Source organism: Myotis daubentonii, chromosome 7 (genome assembly GCF_963259705.1).
Source record: "Myotis daubentonii chromosome 7, mMyoDau2.1, whole genome shotgun sequence".
Lineage (NCBI taxonomy): Eukaryota > Metazoa > Chordata > Mammalia > Chiroptera > Vespertilionidae > Myotis > Myotis daubentonii.
Window position 1 is genome coordinate 28,148,058 of NC_081846.1, and position 20,144 is coordinate 28,168,201.

General features: G+C 45.8%; 2 protein-coding genes and 1 long non-coding RNA gene across 5 annotated transcripts in view; 2 read left to right on the top strand and 1 right to left on the bottom strand.

Moving 5' to 3' along the window:
• IRS1 (insulin receptor substrate 1) overlaps positions 1 to 4,912 on the bottom strand; it is a 59,028-nt gene extending 54,116 nt beyond the window's left edge. The window contains exon 1 of the mRNA XM_059703351.1: positions 540 to 4,912. Coding sequence (XP_059559334.1) covers positions 561 to 4,256 — 3,696 coding nt within the window. The 5' untranslated portion in view covers positions 4,257 to 4,912 and the 3' untranslated portion in view covers positions 540 to 560. The remainder of the gene's footprint in view (positions 1 to 539) is intronic.
• LOC132238817 (uncharacterized) lies at positions 4,255 to 5,632 on the top strand. Its single transcript, XM_059704862.1, has 2 exons — positions 4,255 to 4,503; positions 4,805 to 5,632. Exons 1-2 carry the CDS (start codon positions 4,255 to 4,257, stop codon positions 5,630 to 5,632), a joined length of 1,077 nt encoding a protein of 358 aa, XP_059560845.1.
• Positions 5,633 to 5,667: 35 nt separating this feature from the next.
• Positions 5,668 to 18,621, top strand: LOC132238298 (uncharacterized). Of its 3 annotated transcripts, none has more exons than XR_009453763.1 (4): positions 5,668 to 5,733; positions 8,877 to 8,968; positions 12,951 to 13,012; positions 14,761 to 18,621. It is a non-coding gene; the product is annotated as an uncharacterized LOC132238298 (long non-coding RNA). The 3 variants fall into 3 exon arrangements; XR_009453764.1 differs by lacking the exon at positions 5,668 to 5,733 and having other exon boundaries at positions 8,619 to 8,968; positions 14,761 to 14,865; positions 15,244 to 18,621; XR_009453762.1 differs by lacking the exon at positions 5,668 to 5,733 and having other exon boundaries at positions 8,619 to 8,968.
• The last annotated feature ends 1,523 nt before the right edge of the window (positions 18,622 to 20,144 follow it).

The window sequence follows — 20,144 nt, forward strand, 5'->3', positions numbered from 1 at the left end:
CATTTTAGGAGAGCGTGAATAAAAACTGATGTTTCCTACTGCTATTTTTGTTACCTTGGTATTGTGTAATCACAGAACAACTTATCAAGATCAAACTAAGAGCTCTGAGAAATGATTTTAAATGAAGGTTTAGCCCTGTTCTAACAAATATTTTTGTAGAAGAATTGTCTGTTCTAGTCAAAATATAGTCAAAAGTAAACTTCTATGAAGAGATAAAAGTTCTTATATATGAACTTCACAAACCTCAGAACTGCCATTATAGAATACATGTCTTAGAAATACTACAGTCAGGAACCTCCAATGAAACAGCCCTCCTGTGTGGCTGCTCCTGCAGGTTTATATGACTGACAAGAGACTATCAGCCAGGTGTCACTGTGGGGTAAGCATCTTATGTGCCCTAACCTCTCCCACCCCGCTCCTGAGTGCACTCCTTAAGGAAGAAACATGAAAGAGAGGGAAGGGGCAGAAGCAAAGAGAAACAGAATTCAAGCACAAGGTTAGAGTAAATTCGTCTCTGACTCTGTCACCATGAAACGCACCTGCTGTGATGTTCAGTTGAGCTACTGGAGGTCCTCTGGCTGCTTCTGAAAACTGATGCTGGCATAGGCGCTTCCATCCTCCCTGGAGCGGCTGGTGGAGCTGCTCTCACTGCTGCCCGGAGGATGACGAAGGGTTGGGGGCTGGGGATGCTGCACTTGAGGGGGGTGCTCCTGGAGGTGCTGTTTGAAGTCCTTGACCAAATCCAGGTCTATGTAGTTCAGACCATTCTCCAAACCCCCTGCAGCCCCACACACTTGAGCCTGCTCTTTGGGTGCTCCCCCGAGCTCCCCAGGCCTCAGCCACACGTTCTCAAATGAAGCAGAGCTGTGACGTTTCACATCCTCAATGCTGCTGCTGCCACCACTGCTGCCCCCTACTGCAGCCCCCCCTGAGGGCACCGTGCTGCCGGCCCGGGGGGTATTAGACATGGAGGAGAAGGTCTCGGAGCTATGCCGCCTCCGGCACCCTTGCGGGTCTGCACGGATCACTTTGGCACTCTGGTTGCCACTGGGACTGAGGTTCACCCGGGTGAAGGCACTCGTGCCCCCGGACCCCTGCGGGGCCACCAGCTCCCCTGCTCCTTGAGGCGCAGTGGGGGAAGCAGAGGCTGTTGAGGATGAGGAGGGAGCAGCCGCTATAGCCCCGGGAAGGCTCGCCTCCTCCACAATGCCTGTCCGAATATCAGCATAGCTGACAGGGGCAACTGGAGAGGTGTCCACGTAGCTCTGATGGGGACAACCCATCTGCATGGTCATGTAGTCACCCCGAGTGCTAGTGCTGGGCACTGCCCGGGTAGGCCTGCATGTGCTGGCAGTCCCTGGAGGTGCAGGACCCACTCTGCTCGGCTGGACCCCAGGGCTCTCCTGCCAGGTAGCCCTCCGGCCAGGCCCCAGGTCCATGTTCATGTACTCTTCAGTGCCAGACTCTTCCTCCCTGGGAGCTGGCTGGAGCTGGGATGGACACCTGACAGAAGGCAAGCTGTGGGATGCCACGGGACCAGATAAGTAGCCAGGCTGATCACTCCCAAATTCGATATTCACATATTCCCCTGGGCTCTTGGGCTCTGGAGGAAGCAGTAGGGCAGGCTGCTGCTGCTCTCGAGCCCGAGGTAAGGTGCTGGCCTTGGGGTCCCCCAGGGAAAGCCTCGTGGGCCGAGCCAGGCGGCTGTTGGTCTGCGCAGCTGAGTCCACCTTTCGAGGCAGATGGGACTGCAGGACCTGATGGTGGAGATGATGCGGGAGGCTGGGCTCAGGCCTCACCCCACAGTATCCCCCACCCAGGCTGTCGTTGCTGGTGGAGGAGGAGGAATCTTCGGCTGCTGCAGCATAGAGAAGGCGACCAGAGCTGGAGGAAAGGCGGAGGTGCTGGTGCCGGGCGGTCTCCTCCAGGTCCCCCGGGCGCTGGGTGTGCTTAAAGGACCTTGGCAATGAGCAGTAGGAGAGAACTGACTTGTGCTGGGGGTCCTCAGGGCCGCAGTAGCAGTCAGAGGGGCTGCTGGTGTTGGAGTCCCCCACCGGTGACATGTTCATGTAGTCACCTGTACAAGGCAAGAGCTTCCCACCACTGCTCTCCGAGGGTAGTTTGGAGGGTGGCAGGGGGTGGGAGTGGTGGCCCCCAACCCCATTTGTCCACAGCTTCCCACAGCTATTCCTAGAAGGGGCAGCACTGTTGCTGCTGCTGGGCCCACCCCCAGTATCGGGGGAGCTGCTGCCACTTGGGGACATCATCATGTAGCCATTGGGGTCCACTCTCTGGGGATGGCGTCTGAGGGGGTTGATGATCTGCTGCGGGGAAGACACACTCTTGGGGCTCATAGGCATGTAGTCCCCACTGCCTTTCCGGCTGCCAGGCACTGGGGCCACTCCTGGGGTCATGGGCATGTAGCCATCATCCGTGTGGAGGGTGGAGGAGTCTGGGCGGCTGTGGCCTCCACGGCGCTCCAGGGGGTGCATTTCCAGACCCTCCTCAGGGTAGGACTGGGTGGGCAGGAAGGCGGAGTGGCGGTAGCCGGGCAGTCGGCCTCCACTGCCACCTCCTGGTGGGCAGGCAGGCATCATCTCTGTATATTCCTCAATGGAAGCCACGGAGGACTGCGATGGCGTCTTCTGGTGGGAAATGGTGGGGGAGGTGCCAGCTGAGTGAGTCCTCTTGCGAAACCGATTATCCAGATCTGCAGCGCTGGCTGCTTCATCCCCAGCCAGGGCCGAGTTCGTGCCCAAGCCCGTGGCTGGGAGGTAGCGGTGACCATTGCCACCCCGAGGCAAAATGTAGTGACCATTGGGGGCGGCGAGAGTGGAGGCCCCCTTGCCTCCCATGCAGATGTAGTTGCTCAGCTCCTCCTCCCCGCGGGCCGGTGGGGTGTGGCCCAGGGAATCTGGGGTGACACTGCGGAAGGAACTTCGGAAATCGCAGGGACTGGAGCCATACTCATCGGAAGAGATGAAACCGCCATCACTAGGGGAACCAGACACAGAAGCACTAGATCTCCGCGGGAAAAGACAGTCAGAGGTGGAGCCATGGCCACTGGTGCTGCTGGACGACAGACTGACAGGGCTAGTGGCCGAAGGCGAGCAGCGAGAAGAAGGCATGGGGATGGATCGGCTGTGGTTGAGTGGGGGGTGCAGCCGCGAGCAGCCCCGATGCCGGTGGGCGTGGGTCCTGTTGGTGCTAGGACTCACGGGGCTGCCGTCCACCGAGGCCGGGCGGGACATGGTGCCTTCCCCGTCGCTGGAGGCGCGGACACGGAAGGAGCCCTGCTTCCCGCCCACCAGGCTGGCTGGAGAGGTGGCCGTGATGCTCTCGGTGCGTGAGCGGCGGGTCAGCCCCACCTGGCTGGGTGGAGGGTTGTTGAGGTGGTGCCTGCGCAGCGGGACACTGATGGGGTTGGAGCAGTTGGAGGAAGACTGGCTCTTGCTGCGAGGCCGGAATTCATCGCTCATCGCCCGCATGGCCTCCAGGATGGTCTCGTGCATGCTCTGGGCCACCACCGAGTCCTCCACCTGCATCCAGAACTCCCCGGGGCCGGTCACTGCGGAACGGCCCACTTCGATGAAGAAGAAGTTCTCCGAGTGACCACAGCGCCGGATGTTCATCAGCTGCAGCACCACTGCGGCCGCCTCTGTGTTCAGCTTCACGAAGCTGATGGTCTTGCTGGTCAGGCAGAGGCGGTAGATACCAATCAGGTTCTTTGTCTGACCCAGGCCCTTGGGTTTCAAGACCACCTGCCAGACCTCTTTGAAGGCGGGCCCTGGGTTGCTGTCCCCGAAGCTCAGGTCCTCCCCAGCCTCGCCAACGCCAGAGCTGCCACTGCAGCTGCCCCCGCCGCCTCCTGTCCCGGGGGCCGAAGCCCCGTCGTGGTGGCTCTTGGCGCGGTTATGCAGCTGCAGGAGGGCCTGGTACCAGCTGTCCTGCTCGGCCTCGCTGTCCGCTGCGATCGCAAAGTGCTCGTCCCGGGTGTAGAGGGCCACCAGGTGCTTATTCTTGGAGTCAGCCCGCTTGTTGATGTTGAAACAGCTCTCGAGGGGGATCGAGCGTTTGGGGGCGCTCGACTTGTGCCGCCACTTCTTCTCGTTCTCGTAGTACTCCAGGCGCGCCGGGCCCCCCGCCTCGCTGGCCGCCCGCAGCACGAAGAAGCGCTTGTGCATGCTCTTGGGTTTGCGCAGGTAGCCCACCTTGCGCACGTCCGAGAAGCCCTCGGTCTCCGTAGGGCTCGCCATGCTGCCGCCACCACCTCCGCCGAGCAGAGGGAGGCGCCGAAAAACCACCCGGTGGGGGGCGGAGGCTCCTCGCCGAGGCCCCGCGCATGCAAACAGGGCTGGAGGCGGCCAAAACCCCGACTCCGAAATCCACGCCGCCCCCCCGCGCTGGGAAGGGGCAGCCCAAGCAGGACGCTGCGGCTACGACGAGGAGAGAGCCCCGGCCAGAGTTTACGGGCGTTTCATGCAAACACCCGGGGGAGAGGCAGTGCGTCCGGCGGGTGTGCAGCCCGGATCCTCACAGAGCCAAGTCTCTGGGAAGGAGTGTAGATGCATCTCTCCCCGCCCGAGCCGGAGTCCCGAGCAGGCAGGCGACAGCGGCCAGGGGTCCCCAGGTTGCCCCTCCAGGCGTGCGCGCCTTCCCTCCCGAGTTCCCCTCTGGAAGTAGCGATTCCCGAGGCAAATTAAATATCCTTGGGCAGGGGGAGGCGAGCTGCCAAGTCTCAACGTTGCACGGGGTTCTCCCTCCTCCTCCGCCTCCTCCTCCGCCTCCTCCCACCCCCCAACAGTCCCCGCCGCCACCAGCCGCCCAAATACCAGCTCAATCGCAGAGACCGCGGCGCTGCGGCTGTTGCTGCTGCTGCCGCCACCCGCAGTCGCGTCCTCTGCAGCCCCCATTCGGGCCCATCTCGGCAGGCGGAGAAAGTGGCTTTTCCACGCGAAACGCTACTAGGCAACCGGGAGAGCTGGGGACGCGCCGGAGGGACAGGCACATCCCTGCCCCTCGCTCCAGTCGGCAGGGGAGGAGAGGAGGGGACAAGGGCGGGCGGCGAGGGAGGAGGTTTGGGAAGGAGTCGGGGAAGACGCCTCTTCCCGGGAGGCGCTGCCTCTGCAGTTACTTCTCCCCTCCTCCCTCCTCCTCCTCCTCGGAGAGTTGCCGAGAGCCCCAACCAAAACAAGCGGCGGCGTCTGGCTCCGCGCGCCGGCCCCCTCCGACCGACCGCGCCGCCGTCTCACTCGGAGGAGAAAAACACGTGACGGAGCCTCCGCGCTCCGCAGCCCGGCTGCCGCCGCCGCCGCCGGGAGGCTCCCGCTTGGGTCTCTACATTCCCGGCCGAGCCCGCCCCGCGCCCGCCCCTCTCCGCCCCCCTCTCCCTCCGGCAGTGCCGCAGCGGCGCCCGCTCCAGGCCTCCGCGCTGCGCTCAGCCAGCGCCCCTGCGCGGCCGCCAGCCTGGGCGCAGCGCCTTCCTCCCCGCGCGCCACCCAGGGCGCCCCCGGCCCGCAGGAATCCCCGGCGCGGGCGCGGGCTGGGGTGTTTGGGTGGTCACCCGAAAGCACGAAGGGAGTCTGGGAAAACGGCGCGGGGTGGGGGCGAGTTCGGGAAGACGCAGGAGTGAGGGTGGGGGGCGGCGGGGGTGCACTGCGGTAGAGAGCCCGGAGTGGGAGGGCCGCCGGGAGAGGAGGGGGCGCCGGAGCCGGGCTGCATCTTACCTAACAGGTAAAATGAACCTCTCGGGAGGTAGGTTTCTAGTCAAGGCTTTCTTCTCCAGGGAATAGAAAAGCTGCATTTCAGTTTCGGGGTGATAGGCTGTGGTGAGATCTGGATTTTTATACGGTTTTCTAAGGAACTTGTGGGCGAGCCTGCTCCTCGCAAACACCGCATTTGCTGCAGGGAGATATCTCGAAGGAGCAGAGGGTCGCCCGAGGGCAGAGATGGGGCCTTCTGGTCACTCCAAAAAGGGGAGGAGGGAATTCCTGGGAAGCACCCTGTGCCCGTCGCAGTGAGGTTAGCTGCTGATTAATTAGGAAGAACATTTAAATCTCTCGGCTTCTCCTCTTCCCCCATCCTAGCGAGGGGCGGGGATTCACATTTAGAGGTGAAGGCAAGGGGAGAAAATGAGATGCCCCTTATCATATTCCGAAATCTATTTGCGATTTAAAAAAAAAAAATGTTAGGGACCTACAGAGGACTCCTGAGGCCTACTGTGTAAATATTGGCTGAAGTGTTTGTTTCACACATAGCTTCCACACCCATTGAACTACCCCATAAAATCTTTACCCTTGACCGCAGCAGGGATAATGGGGAGAAAACAAGGATGGTGCCAGCTCGACTGTACAGGAACATGGGCACTTCGCGAGAACAGGTCAGCAGCCTGGGTCTACTTCGAGAGACTCTTAGTTGACCTTGCGGGACCAGTCACCCCAAGCAAACGCTCCCCGAAGTTTCTATGTATTTTTAAGCTGACCTGTAAACGGGCAGCTTGTCCCCTACTTGTCCCGCTGGTATTAAAGACCCTACGCAGATGACGTTTGGCCTTCGGTTTAATGCTGTCTTATTTTTACACCCCATTCCTGGTCCGCTCGGGGTTTCCGTCTCCTCTTTCCGCGGGAGACCCTGGTCTTCTGCCAGCGCTCAGGCACTGCGGGATGCTGGCGGGGAAAACGCCGCATCGAGGCGCTGGGCCTTCAGGCAGGGTGAGGGGCGGGGGGAGTTTCTCGGAGAAGCCTGCTGATTGGTGGGGTTCCCTGTCTTTCAAGTTTTGCCTGACAGGAGGGGAGGTAGGGAGAGATGGTAGGGGTACCAAGGTAGGTTGCGAAGCGTAGGGGAAATTTTTTTTTTTTAAAAAAAAAAGAACGGTAAACGCCATTCAGCAGCGTGTGATACGTGAATTCCGGGGACTCGGCATCTGCAAAAGGGCGCTCCCCAAGCGAAGCCCGGGAGCTTCTCATTTCTCCTTTCACCTTTTTGTTCCCTGCCATCATGCAACCTCATCTGAACCTGGTTAATCTGTAATTTGTGTACACACTGTTGAATTGAAAGCCCGCCCTCTTTCCTTCTGACAGCTTGGCTCTGTGGGCACACGTGCCTACTACGGCAGAGCTATAAATAGCATATACGTATTTGGAACTGGTAATAGGCGGCAATAACAGTGGCCGAGATTCTGAGGGTATAGCTTGCTTGATGCGGAGCAGGGGAGGGGTGGGTGGAGCAGGGAAGCATGAAGTTAGTAGTGAAGTGTAACTGAATGGGGTTTCACCCTTGGCAAGAAAAAAGATAAAGGGTTGTTTACTAGTAACAATGTAATCTAAGGCCAAAGGGCTTTTTACGGTTTTGACGTTTAGCACAGTGTGGGGTTATTTCATATTTTGTAGGAAGACGATCTAAATCCCAAGAATTTTACTTTTTAAATGACACCCCCCCCCCAAAAAAAATAAAGAAAAGCTAAATAAAAGGAACACACCTCTATGGAAAACAAAATATTGAACTCTTTCCTAAAAGGAGAGGGCAGGAAGATCAATTTAATTTTCAAATATTCTACAATAACCTTCACAGAAAGGTTAGGACTTTGATCATATAAGAAAAATTATTATAAAAGCTTTTTAAAAAATGTCTCAGTGGGAAAGGGTTTCTGCTTTAAAAACTCAATGTCAGTGGCTAACTTATTGTCTAGAAATCATGAAATAAGCCAGATTGCTATGACAAATTCTGGTCAGACCAATGGGTTTCGTGTGGAAGATAATCACTGATCATCAGATACTAGGTATTGTCATTTCCTCCTAGTTGCTGATGGTTTACTATCAATGTTAAGGGTGGTTAATATTTATTATAATTGTACAATAGTAGATCCATTTGTTCTCTACATTTTTTTTTATTAATGGGTTGTGATAATGCTGGAAATAAACATTGCTGCATTTTATATACAAATAGAAAGAGATGTTTTGTGGAATCTAAGTGAAGTAATTTAAACAAGTACAAGTATCATCCTGTCACCTTACACTAAATTAGTCTTGTGGTATACTATAATGATATACACTATTTGAAAAATTTACTCCTAACTGAAAATTTACAGAAACCAAAATGCCACCTAGTACCAAATATATTGCTCAATGCTGCCATCTATAGGACACTTAGGGATGATTTGTGTAATAGACTAAGGTGTACCCTGGAGCAGCTGTGTTGATATTCACAAATGTAGTTATAATTCCAGGCATTAAAACCTTCCATGCCACGGGTGCACTATTGAGCAATATCTCTACAGTTAGTTTCAAAATGGAAATATTGGTCTGTGTGGTGCTATCAGGGACATCATGCAAACTTTATAAATGATTACATATATCCTTAAAATGATCTCTAGTTATAAACTTTTATTAACCAACTTAACTATGGTCAACATAGAGAAGCATAGAGAAGCATAAACTACTGTCATAACAGAAATAAGAATTGAGTTGGCTAAAGATATAACCAACCATTTAAAAATTAGAAAGTATTTCATATATCAAAACAGATGCTTTACTTAAGATAAATAGGTCACAGCTGGAGGAGCTGTTTAAATATTGTCATCTCTAGAATTAATTTTGGCAATTGAGAATTATGCTTGAAGGAAAATCAAAGCTTGTAGATTTTCTCATGTTAATGTCTATTTTTATTTTAAGGTAGTTCAAGCATAACAAATATTTGAATGCCTACTCTGAAAGGCAATATAAAATATATCAAAAGAGATACCTTTTTACAGCTTGGATGGGGTAATAAGAGAAATACAAAATAAAGATAATTGATAACTAAAGTCATTTGTGTGTGTGTGTGTGTGTGTGTGTGTGAGTGTGTGTGTGAAATCTCAAATAAGTGATATTTACTTACAGCAGGTGGACAGCATGGTGGATGAAATAACTGAAGAAATCTTTATGAAGGAGAGGAGTTGTAAGCTTGAACTTGAAGGGTGGATGTAACCCAGGTAAGTGATTGGTTATCTATTTGCTTATGTGTTGCCATTCCAATGTTTTGGAGCACCTTCTTGTGTTAGGCATTAGGTTAGGCACTGAGGATTTAGATATCTAAGACATGGCCCTGCCCACAGGAAGCTTTCAGTGAAGATGTAAGACCAGATAATACAGAGTGCTGTGATCTCTTTGATGAGAAAAGTAGGCACAAGGCAAATGAGACCCCAAAACAATCAACTGCCTTCTGATTTAAAATCATTGATCACAGACAGTACAATAGGAGAGCCCAAAGATGTTTTCCCTCTGATAACCTTGTTTCCTCTTGTAATTAAATTTTTCTTGCTTTTAGATTAAAAAATGTGAAATAATGAAATTAAAAATGAGCTAGGAAGTCACATTTGGCTTGAGAATCTGCTCAGTCAATGCTTCTTAGATCTGCAGATCTTGTTAACATTCAGGTTCTGATTCCCAAGATCTAGGGCAGGCTGAGGGTCTGCATTTTTAACACATATCAGGTGATGCTGAATCTGCTGGGTGGGGGTGGGGACCACCCTCAGTAGCAGAGCTCTAAATGACAGATTAATCCAAAGGCAGAGTAAGATGGTGCTGTGACACACAAGCAGGGTCTGTACATTTTAGTGTCACATGTCTACATACAATGAGAAGAGCAGCAATAAAAGCTCTACTTACCTGAGGCATCCTTGCATTGGGGCTTCTCTCTTTTCAATCACGGGTATCAACTCTCTCTTCTGACAAGTATGAAGAGTTGTTTTTTTCTTAACATCTGTGAATGGAAAGTAGCTTAGTGCATTCAAAGGACAAATATCCACACTACCACTTAGTCTTAAGCTAGAAAACAAGAAATAAAATCTTATGTAAAATAAATCAACACCCAACAGCATAATTATGTAAAATAAAAATGGCTACATCATTAGTAGATACACAATTTGCCAAAGAGTGAAAACTGTAACTCTTGGAATATTTCTAGAACTACAAAATATACTTAAGCATGTCTCTATGAACTGTAAGATTTTATTATTGCTTTAGTTTAGAAATTTTTCCATCATGATATAAGTTACAATAAATAAAATCCATGTACAATTTTTTGCATGTCAACTGCAAATGGCAGATAACCCATTCTGTCTCTGCCCAGTGGTGACCTGTCCATTCCCCCAAGTGACCTTGTTTGTGCACAGGGACATTTGCCTCCCACAAAATTGCTTGCTCTCTCTGTTGGCCAAGGTTGATAGAGTTGTTTTTGGTTTGTTGTTGTTGTTGTTGGTAACTGTGAGTGCTGAAAAATGAAGGTTTAAGAATAAAATCTTTTCTTCGTTCCCTGAACAGCTTCCCTAATCCTCCCCCTCCCACCTCATCACATTTTCTCTGCCACTGCAAGAGGCACTACTAGGGGGTGGTTCAGGACCACGGAGAGCGCGAGGAAGGGGCACTTCCAAAGCACTCTAGTCAGGGAGGTAGGGAAGAGATGGCCCCAGAATTGTTGCTGGACACTTTCCACTTAAAGGATATAATTATAAAGAATAACAGTGGAATTTTGACTCCTTGGTATTTGGGAGGAATGATTTTTCTGGACATTCAGCCAGTGCTTTCTGATCTTCATTGAATTCCATGTAATGACGCATGAGACGACAACAAAAGTAGGGACAGCCAGACGTTGCCAGTGCAAAACACATTTCATGTTTATAATTTGATACCTTTTATGTAAACTTTCACATTTTTGACAGCTTTGGGACCTATCAATCTAGCACATAAGATAATTAGGTCATATATAGATATGAAGAGTTGGAAATAGGGAATTGGAAGGTGTATGTGTGGGTTCCAGTCCTAGGTCCTTAGAACTGCCGTGGAATCTGTAGCTCATCTTTCAATTCTATGATTACCTAGAACCCTTTCAATAACTATCCTCAATTCCCCTTTTAATTTTCCTTCAGCTAGTTTCATTTGAGTTTTACTTGCAGTTGAGTATGTTCTACTAATGCAGATGGGTAGGGCTTAGAATCAGGGCCATGTAAGGTCCGAGAAATCATTTGGTCTGCCCCTGCAAAGGCATTAGGGCTGAGTTAATTAAATGTTTGACCAAATATATCAGGCTAATTTTTAAGTTGATAATTTTTTATGTCCCGTGAATGATGCTATAAATATCCAAATGGCCCTTGCCAGAAAAAAAGGTTCCCCACACTTGGAGATAGACAAATGAAAAAAAGGGGGTAATTCCAGGTTCAGAATAAAACAAGATTATAGGCAAGGAAGCAGGAACATAGCTTGGGGTTTTCTGGGACAGAGAGAAAATTGGCCTAAGAAAATTGAGTGACTTATAGAATATATATTTAAATAACTTCTCTATATTACAACTGAGTAGGAATATAAATTCTCTCAGCCTCTTCAGAAGGCAGTTGAACAAGAGCTATAAAACTTTCAAATGCATATACAATGTACCTAGCAATTCCACTTCTGGAAATGGATTCTATAGAAATAATCATACAAGCATATTCATAGAAATGAATTTTGTCACAGAGAATGACTGAAAATAACATACATGTCCACCAATAGAGAACTTGTTAAGGAAGTTTACCACATTTACATGTTGACATACTGCATAGCCATTAAAGATAATTTAGTAGATCTATGGAACAATCTTCACAGAAAAAAAGGCAAGGTGAAAAACTACCATAAATGCTATCTTTTATATTTTTATTTTAAATAAAAGCAAGTGTATATTTTTATATACACAGAAAATTCTAGAAGGGCAAATGAGAAATCTTAACAATGCTTTCCCTAGGAGAAGATCATCTTTTATTTTTCCCATATTCTCTTATATTTCTTGTTTTTGAAAACTGCATTCACATATTACTATGTAAACTACTATAAATATAACTAAAGTATAGAACAGTGAAAACTTTAATGATATATAAATATTATCACTTCATTAGAAATTTCTATGTAGACATTGTTTTAAGCTCTTTAATATGTTACCTCATTCAGTTCTCACAGCAATCCCACGAGGAAGATGTTTTCCTCCAATTGCACTTGAGGTTGCTGTAGGCAAGGCAGCTGCAAACTCTGGCTCCAATGCCCTTGTGTTTAACCATTCTCCCTTTTGCCCCTCCCCCTGTGAGCTTCCCTGACTTTGTTGTAATGCCTCCCCAAAGGCAGATTTCTGGGCATAAAAACTAAATATTCATGCAACCGTCTGTCAATGACATCCAATAAGGATTCTCTTCATAATGGCTAATACAACAACTCACAAAATAAACTTTTCCTTCTATACCAGGTGTTTAGATGTGTAGAAGATTTCTTAAACTGACACACCACCTCATAAATTTCATTGCAAAGCAATGTATAATGGTGGTTTCTCTCTCCAGTAGTGGGAGCCATTGAATTATTTAGTCAGAATAATGACAAAGTTGGACTTTCATGTTGAATAAATCACTCGTGTATTTTTGGAGGATGGACTTACAGGAGAAGAGATTGGCGGCAGGGAGGTAATTGACATGAAAATCTATTGGACATCTAACCATCACTCATTTATTCCATTTTTTGTTAAGAGCACCTTGGTATCCTGTGGGTCAAATCATGGAATGGTGATTGGTTTACTAGTGGACCTTAGAACTGAACTGCCTTGGTTCAGTTGGATCTGCCATATATTATCACTGCAAATGTTGACAACTTAACCTCCCTCATGTCTCAAGTATCAATGCCAGGGGAATAATAGTATCTCAATTAATCAGTGTAAGGTTTTAAATGGATACTGATTATATTTTGAGCACTTAATAAATATTAGCCATCATCATGATTGTTGTTCTCAACCATGTGTTTTGAATGGTATTAGTCCCTTTACTCCTCATCTCCCCCACCTCACTGCAAAACAGGTTCTAGCATACAGTCCATACAGTGGTGAGGAGCACAGAAATTTCATCCTTCAAGAATGAAGAGTCAGTTTGACTCTCTTAACCTACTTTATTCTTTTTATATTACCAGATGCATTTTACATTTGTTCTCAGAAAGAAGAGAATTGATGTGACATTGACCACTGCTTTGGGGTAAGCAATAAATATCTGTTAAAGAAAGGTGGCTAAAGAAACCATTCCAGCCCGGCCGGTGTGGCTCAGTGGTTGAGTGCTGACCCATGAACCAGAGGTCACAGTTTGATTCCCAGTCAGGGCACTTGCCCAGGTTGTGGGCTTGATCCCCAGTAGGGAGCATGCAGGAGGCAGCCAATCCATGATTCTCTCTCATCATTAATGTTTCTATCTCTCTCTCGCTCTCCCTTCCTCTCTGAAATCAATAAAAAATATATAAAAAAGAAGAAGAAACCATTCCAGGCCTGGGACTATATGAGTGATGGTGGGGAAGTCATGAAGAAAAGCAGGTATTCCATGTGGACTGGAGCAGAGGGAACATGTGTCCTGTCTGAAGCATTCAGAACCTGGAAACCATCATAAAAGCCACTATAAGAAGTGGCAACTACAAACTCTTTGAGAAGTGTCTCCTCTTTATTTGAGAATCATTCAGAACATCTAGTAACATATACTTGGTGCATAGCAGACACTCAGTGCTCAATTATAGAATTGAACGTTATTACATCATAACTTTGAGGGCCCACATAGATGATTTTGAATGCAGAGCAAAGAGCTCAGACTTACTGCATTAATAATGAGGAGCACTTGGTATGATAAACAGGAGAAGTAACATGAGCAGATGCAGGAAATAGAATAAAATGGAAACCTGAGGCAGGGGTAGGCTAGTTAGGAGTCTGTTTCAATAGATTAAGTGAGATGATGAGGCCCAGGGTTAGGTTTGTGCTGGTAAAATGAAGGTGCAGAAACCTTCAGAGGTGAAGATGACGGGCTTTGGAAACAGATGGGATGTTCGGGACAATCATTAAGGCAGCAGTCAAAGATGATGGCATTTCAATCCTGAGTGTTGGGAGGTTGGAAGGACAGATCTGATCACTCTTCTTTTTCAGAGATGAACGGCTTTATTGTAACTCACAGAAAAAGCAGTCGCCAGAAGTCAGCGTGTTGGTGCTCGGTCCCTCTCTCTCCAAGTCCATAGGGTGATGCGGTGGCTGACATGGATGCTGCCCAAAGAGTGGGCTGCAGTACAGGGAGGAGCCCAGGGCCATGGGCCCAACAAGCAGCAAAAATTGCAGTAAGAAGCAAACAAGCCACCCTCCATCCCTAATGTTCCCTGGGGAGTAGGCAGTTGCTGACAGTTACACTGTGGGCACCTTGATCTACTGGGTTGCTTCCATGACTAGCAACAGAAACTGCTCAGCGTCAGGAGATGGATCGGCCTTCAAGCTGGCTGCTCAGCTAGAATTTTCAGAGACTGCATGGGGGCCTGTGGAGGATGTGCCTCCCAATACCATTCATTTGAAGTGCATGCATCTGACCACTTTTTACGTTTAACAGACATTATTTTTTTTCCTTTCTTTGCCTAAACCTAACCTAATGATCCACCCCCCCCCCCCCGCCCATAATCCTCATTTATAAACTCAAATTGTTGGTAACTGAAGGCATTAGTTGTCATCATGTAATTTCCCATAAATAATTATGTGACAAGTTAATTTCCACAATGAGCACAGTTGAAGTTATTTTTCTAACTTCTAACATAATATTTCATCATGAACAATTTCCTAGATTCTGCCTTTTGGAATCCCACTTCTTATCTAGTTTGGGAATTCTCTTTTCTAAAATAAGGACCAGTGTGTCAGATATTACAGTTACTATACATTTCATCTAAGGTTTAAAAATGCATTAAATGTTTCACGTCTTAATTCCTCTAGGCAACATGGAAGTCTTTGGGAAATGTTTATATTGTATTAATTGAAGCATATCAAGATTGATTGACTCTAGTACCGTGAATTCTGCCTACATAACAGAAGGCAAAGGTAAAGTTAGAAGTTCCAATTTCTGCTTCACTTCATTCATTCTAGTTTAAGCTAATTATAGTAAATGTTATATTGAGGAAAAAGGTTATTTGAAGAGTTGTCACTACGTTTGTTTCTAGGAAAACTGAAGGGTTTTTTACTCCAGTTTCTCAAGAAATGGTAGACTGAGTTTTCTGATGTTCTTCAAAGTGAAGTTTTCAGTGCTCTGGCTACCAAAGGTTAATTTTTTCTCTCTAACTTATAATATATTCATGGATTCTTCAGACATTACAAGACAGGTCAACACTTTGGGGTGAGGGGAGTAGAGCATAAAAGAGGCCATTTTGAGCTTTAAGTTATTTTTATAAAAAGATCTGCTCTGTGTGTGTCTCTTGTTAGAGAGGTGAAGCTGATGGCTCACCTATTGGTGTGCAGGTGGGGCTGACTGTCAAGGTGTCTGGCTTCAGCTAGGAGGTGGATTCTATTGAACATTGTGCTGACTTGCAGGCTACAAAGCCTCTGACAAAGGATCATCACATCTGGAGCCTGATTTTATGTCAGTAGCTGACCTTCTTTTCACCTTCGTCCCCGTGGACTTCTTGACTTAGTATTTCTAAAGGTATTATACAGTGCCATCTTGCTGACTTAGACAAGGCAGTGACAAATTTAATGTTACTTCACCTCTGTGGGGGTGAATTCAAGACCCATCATTGTGCCCCCAAAACCAATAGCATATTTGAATATTATGAACTGCAAGGCTGGTTGCATTAACTGGAGTAGCGTGAAAATGATGAAAAAAGACAAGCTGTGCAAGAAATTATCAGTTTATCTTGTGGAGAAGGTTACCTCAGAGGTCATACATTTCTTTTGTCTAGCAATGGTTGGAATAGTTTAAGAAACAACCTAGTTATAGTCTAGGCTAAGGGATGAATAATCTCTTAAATTGTGCCTCATATTTAAGATTCTGTTGTTTGCAGGGTATGAACACCAGCTAGAAAACACAGGTCTAATGCCTTTTCTTGATCTCAATGTTTTTAAAAGACAATTTGCATTTGGGCTCATTTTTCACTGGTGCAAAATAACAATTTACATTTCAATTGTGGTTTTCCCTAGACGGACTAAAATGTGTAGTTCATTGAACATGTCAGTCTATCAGCATTTTCTGCAGCTAATGTTTCCAGTGTTTAAATGCTGTGACTATACCACTCACATGATACTATTTTTATTCTGTGTAAGAGTGCATGAGTTATATCCTCCTGACAATATGTTTACTCCCTGAATTTAAGAGCAGGCAAGGTCAGAAGTTATGTTAATTACGTGGGGAAAGGATTACTTGGTCACACGTCATCAAATAATTTTCTGAGAGCTAAAAATTAGTCAAATTATTGCCTAACTAAGATGCCTAGTGGGTTAAAGTAAATGATTGTTCAGTTCAGTCACAGACAATCTGCTAGGCCTAGTTGATGATATTCTAATTAATGTATTATAATAGTCAATCAAAAATTACTTACTGGGCACTGATCAGGTACATTACACTGATACTCAGTAGGGCGCCAAGAGGAAATAACCCACTAAGACATTAGCTAAATGAAGATGTATCCTGAGCAACCATAAACTGCAAACTAATGAGGTAGATATTTATCATTATGAAGCATCAACCTGTAGCCACAGAATTGAATGACCCAAAGGCACAGATGTGTTCTGGGTCGCCCAACCAAACATGGATCCAAGGAATCAAAAGCTAAACCCACTTTAAATTGGACCTGTCTCTGCCTGGGTGAATAGGTAAGATACAGAAGTCGGGCTGTGAAATGACCACATTGCCTATCCTCAAAGGGAGGAACCCCATTAATGGCTATATTAGAACCATCTTAGAACTGGGTGCTTGTACAAAGTCAGACTCCTGGGTGCCACCGGAGACTTAACACATGCAAATCCAACATGTAAATTTTAAATATGCTCTTTAGTTAATTCCGAAGTAGGTGGTGTGCAGTTCACATATTGATAAACATACTTATGGTTTCAGGTAGATTTCTAGACCTATCCTGTTGTTTTTTGTGTTTTTTTTTTAATCCTCACCTGAAGATATGTTTTTATTGATTTTAGAGAGGGAGGGAGGGGGAGAGAGAGAAAGAAGCATTGATGTGAGAGAGAAACATTGATTTGCTGCCTCCTGTATGCACTCCAACCAGGGATCAAACCTGTAACCTAGGTATGTGCCCTGGCTAGGAATTGAACCTGCAAGATTTTGGTGTACAGCAAGCATGTCAAACTCACAGCCCACAATAAATATTTTTGCAGCCCAGCCAATATAATGGTATGTAACAAACGTTTTAATAAAAATTTCGTAACTTAATTTTTACAATATCCTGTTATACGTAATGATTAATAACTACAACGTTTGCTACTGACTGATTACTATAATTGTGTTGCATTCATTTCCCTTATGTGCCTTCGCACGCAAGTGCACCATTTCTCTCCACTAATACTAGCAGCAAATACTAGTATTTTATCAGCCAATTGCCATGTCATTAGTCTTGGACGGACTTGTTTGGTGTGCGCAACAGGAAATATTTTGCTTTCAGAGAATAAGAAAAATGGGTTTATTTGCATTACGCTTATTAATTTGTGCAGTTATTCAGTGTCTGGTAAGTTAATGTTCAAGAAAAACATATTAATTTTTATTAAAATGTTCTATTACTTTATGTTAATGATTACTCAATTATATTCAGCCTTTTGTATTCAGCATGTCTCTGTCAAAATAAACCTACGTTTCTGTGAAAATTGAAGCTTTTGTTTTTTTGCGGACCACATACTAGTAAACTTAAACCTTGTTTATTTGGCCCGTGTTAGCCTTTGAGTTGGACATGCTTGATGTACAGGGTGACACTCCGACTAACTGAGCCACCTGGCCAGGGCTTTCCTGTTTGTTTTTGTAAAGTATAACATAAATGCAGCTTTAATGTTATATATAGGCTAATATAGAGGTATAAGACTTCCAAACTATGACATCATTTTCAGGTATTATTTCTATTAATATTTGTCTTATTTCATTAAACCAGAAGTTGCAAACTGTATCCTGCTGGCCAATGGGGTCCATGGGTGGTTTTTCAATTTTACCCAAATAGTATGTTTAAATTGTCAACATTAAACATTAGAAGATGATGCATCAAAAATTAAAATTCTAATTTCTCTTTAAAAATCAGAGTATGGGGCCCTGATTCCCACCTGGCCTCCGTCAGCCAAAATGGGAAGATAGCTGCCCCTCTCGGTGGCCACTTTGCGGTAATCCCACGACTCCAAGTCATCTCCCTAACACCGTGGCCAATGCCAGGTGCCATTTGTCACCTGGTGCTTCAGATGCTTCCTGCCACCCAGCCCGTGCGACGCATTTGTATCTCCTGCCTAGCTCCTCCAGGCACTGGGGTGTGTGACCCTGTCTTAAGGGTACTTCAAAACCAATTGCTTTTGAACAGCATTTGATGATGAAGACAGATATTCCACATTCAGACCAGTTGTACTGAATTCCCCTGGGATGCCAGACTACGCTCCTGAGCAGAATCGGGGCTAATTCATTTAAAGAATGCCCATTAATCAAAAGGAGGTCCAATCTAGCTCAAGTCTTTCTAAGAGGCTACACAATTTGCCATGTTGAATGGATGTGCATATTTTATTTTGAGAGTATTTTGAACAGCAAAAGGAAATATACTGCTTATAGAGACTGCTGTCTTTCAGAAAACACAGATGGTTACAGTATTTTACCAAAAAAAATAAATTAAATAATAGTTTAAAAACCACTCTAAAAAACTTACCTTCAGCCAATCAGATTTAACAGCCCAGGAATATTCAATGGGTGACGTATTCTATATTTCATAAAAAATGTAGTTAAAAAATATTATTTCTTAGCAGGAGCTTGAAAATTGAACAACAGGTCGCCCTTTCCCAAAACTAAATATAACCTGGCACTGGAAAGATAAGCCTTTCCCTTTGATTTTTATTCCCCCAATCATGTGTCCTGAAAACAAGTCTCAAGAAAATTCAAGGTAAAAATCTATTAATAAAATATTAAGTCGAGGTTTAATTTTGAAAACTACATGTTATAGGATTATTTTTCTCCTGCAATTCAAGTGTCTTTTTCACCAGGAAAGCTAAAGATCTGTGGATGAATTCGGCTGATTTGGGTTTGCATTCCAACCCTCTTACTTTTTGTCTGTGTGATTTTGTTTCTGAGTTCTTTATCTTTAAAATAAGATAAAAATCCTATTTCATAGACTCATTCAGAGAATAAATGCAGTTTTATGGCCTAAGTACATGGCAGAGATTCAATAAATGAATGGCCTTCATTTTAACCAGTGAGGGTGATTCATTCTTATTCATTCTCTCTCTCTCTCTCTCTCTCTCTCTCTCTCTCTCTCTCTCTCTCTTCTTGACTAAATAATATTTCATAGGACCTAACTTCCTAAAAAAGTAAGCAGTGCACCCTTGTTTCCATTTCATTTTAAGAAACTTTATCCAGCCAACAAAAGGTAAGACAATGAATATAGTATCCATAACACAGCATTGTTTAAGCTAATAGCTAGTCATCACTCCTAAGACTCTTGCTGACTCTTATAATACTCAGGTACAGACTCTAAGAAAGTCCACAGAAAAGTAAATATTTCTTTTAAAAATTAACTTAAAAAAATTAACTTTTACTCTAAAAGATCACAAAAGCAATTAGCACATCAAAAAATGAGTTTCCAGAATGTTAGCTGGTATTTCAAAGAACACTGTTAAGGAAATGGGGCAATTCAAGATGGGCACACAGCACCCCAGCATCAGTATGATCTTTCCTGCTCTTCCTCTAGTCATCTGGCATCCCATCCTCTTTTTTCGTTGCTTCTCATGCTCTTGCTTTTCCTTCCCAAAGCAAAAAATTGAATATGAATGATGGAGAGTTTGGATTTATAGTTAACATTTTTTTTTTTAGCCCTTACTATTGACTAGTCGCTAAGATATACATTTTATGCCCGTCACCCCATGCACCAAGAGGTCACCAGTTCGATTCCTGTCAGGGCACATGCCCGGGTTGCAGGGCTCAATCCCCAGTAGAGGGTGTGCAGGAGGTATCCAATTGATGTTTCTCATAGATATGTCTATCTCTCTCCTTCCCTCTTTCTCTAAAAGCAATTAAAAAACATACTAGTATTTAAAAAAGAAAAAGGAATCACAGAAGAATCATTGCCCCACTTAAGAGGCTGGTGAGATCACAAATTCCCTCGGCTAGGGCTAGAACTGAAGCTTGATTTGTCTGAATTCAA

What these genes read in the sequence shown, in the direction of transcription:
- LOC132238817 (XM_059704862.1), top strand. Translation starts at nt 4,255, where the DNA reads ATGCTGCCGCCACCACCTCCGCCGAGCAGAGGGAGGCGCCGAAAAACC. An exon ending in AAACACCCGGGGGAGAGGCA is followed by an intron (nt 4,504 to 4,804) that starts GTGCGTCCGGCG and finishes ACCCCCCAACAG; the next exon opens with TCCCCGCCGCCACCAGCCGC.